Genomic DNA, 3,990 nt, shown 5'->3' on the forward strand with positions numbered 1-3,990 from the left:
ACTAAACCTCTTGGGAAGTTAGTTTTCCATGGATTGCTTTCTTATATACGCATTTGATCAGGATTTCTTTGCATGAGGTCATAGTATTCCTTTGGTTGGCCATGCGTACAGCTATCCAAGTTGCACCAGATCTTCCTAGTGAGACGAGGAGTATCTATTGTCTTCTTGCACTCGTCTGAGTTCTATATAAACCCCCAACCATTACAGGCCTCACCATCACAAGCTCAAACATTTGGGCGTTCTGAGTAGCCTCTCCTCCCCTTCCACGATCCTGTTGTTATATTATATCTCATTTTTGTAGGTCAAAGATGGTGGCAAAGAGAGTCCTTTTCAGCCTTGGTCTCTTGGCCCTCTTTGTACTCCAAGGTTGTAGTGCTTATGCTGGGTCTAGTTTTGTGAGGACAAGCGGAACCCATTTTGTTTTGGATGGGCGCTCATTCTACTCCAATGGGTTCAATGCATACTGGCTGATGTTGATGGCCTCCGACCCGACACAGAGATATAAGGTGTCATCTGTTCTCCAACAAGCTTCCGATTATGGAATGAGTGTGGTAAGGACGTGGGCCTTCAGCGATGGTGGGAGCAATCCCCTGCAGTACTCTCCAGGCTATTACAATGAGAACATGTTTCAGGTATATATATGATATATATAAACCCGTACCTCATGGTAGTCAGGTTTCTCTCTTAGTTAGGCAAGTCAAAAACACTTGGTCACTTGGCTTAATGTGAGACTATGTACTACGACCAATAAATTGATTCTCTTCCTGTCCATGCAGGTGGCGGTAGCCCCACTTGTACTACTAGCTTTGCTTAAGAAAATGTATACACTTCAACAAAAAAAAAGACAATTACTGATAAAATTTTGTCGACCAAAGAAAACTCGTCCACAAAAGTTTATTTTGATGTCAAAAATTAGCTTCATGTAAATAGTATTACGGAAATTATTTGTGTGGCCAAAACCATTTTCTTAGAAAAATTTGTCACCAAATATTCACCTTTGTTGATGAATATATTATATTCATCACTGTATATCTTCAGCGGCGCACTTTTCGGGATGAGTGTCTTTGACGAATTGTTTTATCACTAAATATTATAATAATATATTTTTTTGGTGATGATTTTTTCATCATGAATGGTCTTTTTTTTTATCTTTTGTCCTTTGCAATTATAGTGTAATTTGGTCCATATTTCGATGGTAGGCATCAGGCCCAGAGCCTATCATTAATCCATTACATCTTCCGGTGTTTGCAAGCATGCTCTACAGCAGATTCAGATTTTACGAAAAAATGCTTGCATTTGATGATTTCAGAGCACTTTTATGGATTTTTCTTATTTAGTTTATTCGACCCTATATTTTTCTTGAAATAAGTTATTTTATTTCTTTCGGTTTGTAGGGCTTGGACTTTGTCATCTCTGAGGCCAAGAAGCATGGAGTGTTTCTCATACTGAGTCTGGTGAATAACTATGCCGACTTTGGGGGAAGGAAGCAGTATGTTCAGTGGGCGAAGGAAAGGGGAGCAGATGTCTACTGGGATAACGACTTCTACTGGCATGAAGTTGTCAAGGGTTACTACAAGAGTCACGTCAAGGTGAATACAAAATTGATCCTTTCTAATTTTGGCCTTTAAGTGAGCATGGACTCCTTTCTTGCTGTAAGCTAGCTTACAGTATTTTCTCTCTCTTTTGCCACGTACTTAAGTAGAAGCTAGCTTGTTCAAGTATTATAACTTCAGACATGAATATACTTGTCATGTTTTGTTCCAGACGGTCCTCACGAGGACCAACACTATAACAGGAGTCGCATACAAAGATGATCCCACCATCTTTGCATGGGAGCTTATAAACGAACCCCGATGTGATGGCGACCTCTCTGGCAAGACAGTACAGGTCCATAACAATACTTACACACTTCTTTTCTGCTGAATTATTATATTATCTCCAAACCCAGCTGCCAGAAGTCTTGGTATTTTTTCTGTATGGTCCTCGAACTTTTTTAAAGAAATATGGAGGCGTTAGCACTAGGGCAATTTGAATGCCAGATCTCCACTTCATGGAGAGATGCCAACAAACTGAGCTAAAGTTGGTCAATGGATCCTATTGACAATTTTGTTTGTTATAATACAGAATTGGATTGCAGAGATGGCTGCTTATGTTAAATCAATAGATAGCAACCACATGCTTGAAGTTGGATTAGAAGGATTTTATGGGGAGTCAATGCCAGAAAGAAAGCAGTTCAACCCTGGCTATGAGGTCGGCACTGATTACATCTCCAACAACAAGATATCTGAAATTGACTTTGCCACCATTCATGTCTACCCTGATCAATGGTAAGCTGATCAGTCTCTGATCATTAACTTCTTGAAGATAAAAGTTAGAAAAAAGATGGACATGTACTATATGTTCTGCAAGGAGAGTGCATGGTATAATTGGCAAATTGTGAATTATAGTAGCATATTATTCATACTGATAATCTGCTTCTATTCACAAGACACTTATGTTAGTTGGCATTTTTTGCCACAGGATTTCAGGCTCTGATGATGCTCAAATGGCATTCCTCCGAAGTTGGATCCAATCCCACATTGATGATGCTGGCGCGATACTTGGAAAACCACTCATGATCACGGAATTTGGGAGAAAGACCGAGCAGGATTCCTTCTATTGGGCAGTGTACAACATGATCTACAACTCAGCCAGAGCTGGGGGACCATGCGCAGGTGGATTGTTCTGGCAAATGCTGGCTCAAGGGATGGATAACTTTAGAGATGGCTATGAGATAATATTTTCAGAAAGCCCCTCCATGGCAAATATCATTTCTCAGCAATCCCATTTGATAGCTAGCCTTAGCTAGTCCACTACTCTTTGCTGCAGAGATGACGAGATCAAAGGAGGACAAGTGCTAAATTTGGAATTTGCTTATATTCCTTATGTAGAGAATAAATAAATGATATCAGCAGAAAAATCTGGAGATTCTATTCTTTGTTCTATTAATAAGATGAGTTAGGTCTATTTTCTTGAACCAATTCTCTTAATTTGAAAGTATTAAGGATGCAAATGTTATCAAAAATTGATTGTTTGATTGTAACAAAGTAAGCAAGATTTTAAATCATTAATTTTTATTCATGCAGGAAATAAAATAATTTATATTCTTTGAACGAAAAGAGAGTCCATCTATAATGGTACTTTTTATTATATTCTTATCTTCCACATTCTAAAATGATAATTTTAGAATTATTTAGCTCCACGATAATCTTTCTTCAGAAGTGGAAAATAATGTTATATTTTATGGATTCTGCTCCCATATTGTCTTACTTATGCAAAACTTCGAAGTTAGGGCAGATGATTATAGGGAGAAAAATCCTACTAAAAGATCTAGATTACTAGAGTTTTCCAAGTTATCCAAAGTACATTCACTTATTTATTTTAGAAGATAATCCGAACGTAACCACCCACTCGTAGCAATAGTCCATATCTGGCCTTCACTCTCTTAACAGTTTTGGTAACTAACGCCAGTTATCTTTTCACTACCCATGTTCTTTAAAGTGGCTAATCTTGTGTCCTCTAATAAATCGACAATCGTGCTCAATTGGTCTCGGTCTATCATTAGTCTTTATTCGGCCTTTCCTATGATTTTTCACGCTATCCATCTTTTATTTATCCTGTACCACAATCATCCATGCTTTGAGGTATTTCTGAATTGGATTAAGCAGCTCCCTTGTACCACACTTGTTCACTTTGGCATATCAAGTAGCCTTTTCACCAATGTCACATCCTAAATTTACCGTCTATGTCAATCACGTAACATAGCCACATGACTCTCAGAACGATGCCTAAAGATCATGCATGCAAGGCTTGAATGCTCATCACAACCTCAACATAACTAAATAATAATGATCTCAATGCATAATAAAATATTCCATATTAGCAAATAACAAAACTATATACAAAACTTATTTATCCAACTAATATTGGTGATACTCTATCTATTCAATC

General features: G+C 37.8%; 1 protein-coding gene across 1 annotated transcript; it reads left to right on the plus strand.

Annotated features, from left to right (window-relative positions):
- The first annotated feature begins 455 nt into the window (after window positions 1-455).
- Window positions 456-2,848, plus strand: LOC120105750 (mannan endo-1,4-beta-mannosidase 1-like). The gene is made up of 5 exons (XM_039118481.1): window positions 456-632; window positions 1,395-1,589; window positions 1,765-1,887; window positions 2,125-2,327; window positions 2,521-2,848. Exons 1-5 carry the CDS (start codon window positions 471-473, stop codon window positions 2,846-2,848), a joined length of 1,011 nt encoding a protein of 336 aa, XP_038974409.1. The 5' UTR covers window positions 456-470.
- Window positions 2,849-3,990: the final 1,142 nt, after the last annotated feature.

Source organism: Phoenix dactylifera, unplaced genomic scaffold (genome assembly GCF_009389715.1).
Source record: "Phoenix dactylifera cultivar Barhee BC4 unplaced genomic scaffold, palm_55x_up_171113_PBpolish2nd_filt_p 000357F, whole genome shotgun sequence".
Classification (NCBI taxonomy): Eukaryota; Viridiplantae; Streptophyta; class Magnoliopsida; order Arecales; family Arecaceae; genus Phoenix; species Phoenix dactylifera.

Bases quoted from the DNA above. Each gene is read 5' to 3' on its own strand.
- LOC120105750 (XM_039118481.1), top strand. From the start codon at position 471: ATGTTGATGGCCTCCGACCCGACACAGAGATATAAGGTGTCATCTGTT. The intron at 633-1,394 runs GTATATATATGA...TTCGGTTTGTAG, and splicing joins ACAATGAGAACATGTTTCAG to GGCTTGGACTTTGTCATCTC. The intron at 1,590-1,764 runs GTGAATACAAAA...GTTTTGTTCCAG, and splicing joins ACTACAAGAGTCACGTCAAG to ACGGTCCTCACGAGGACCAA.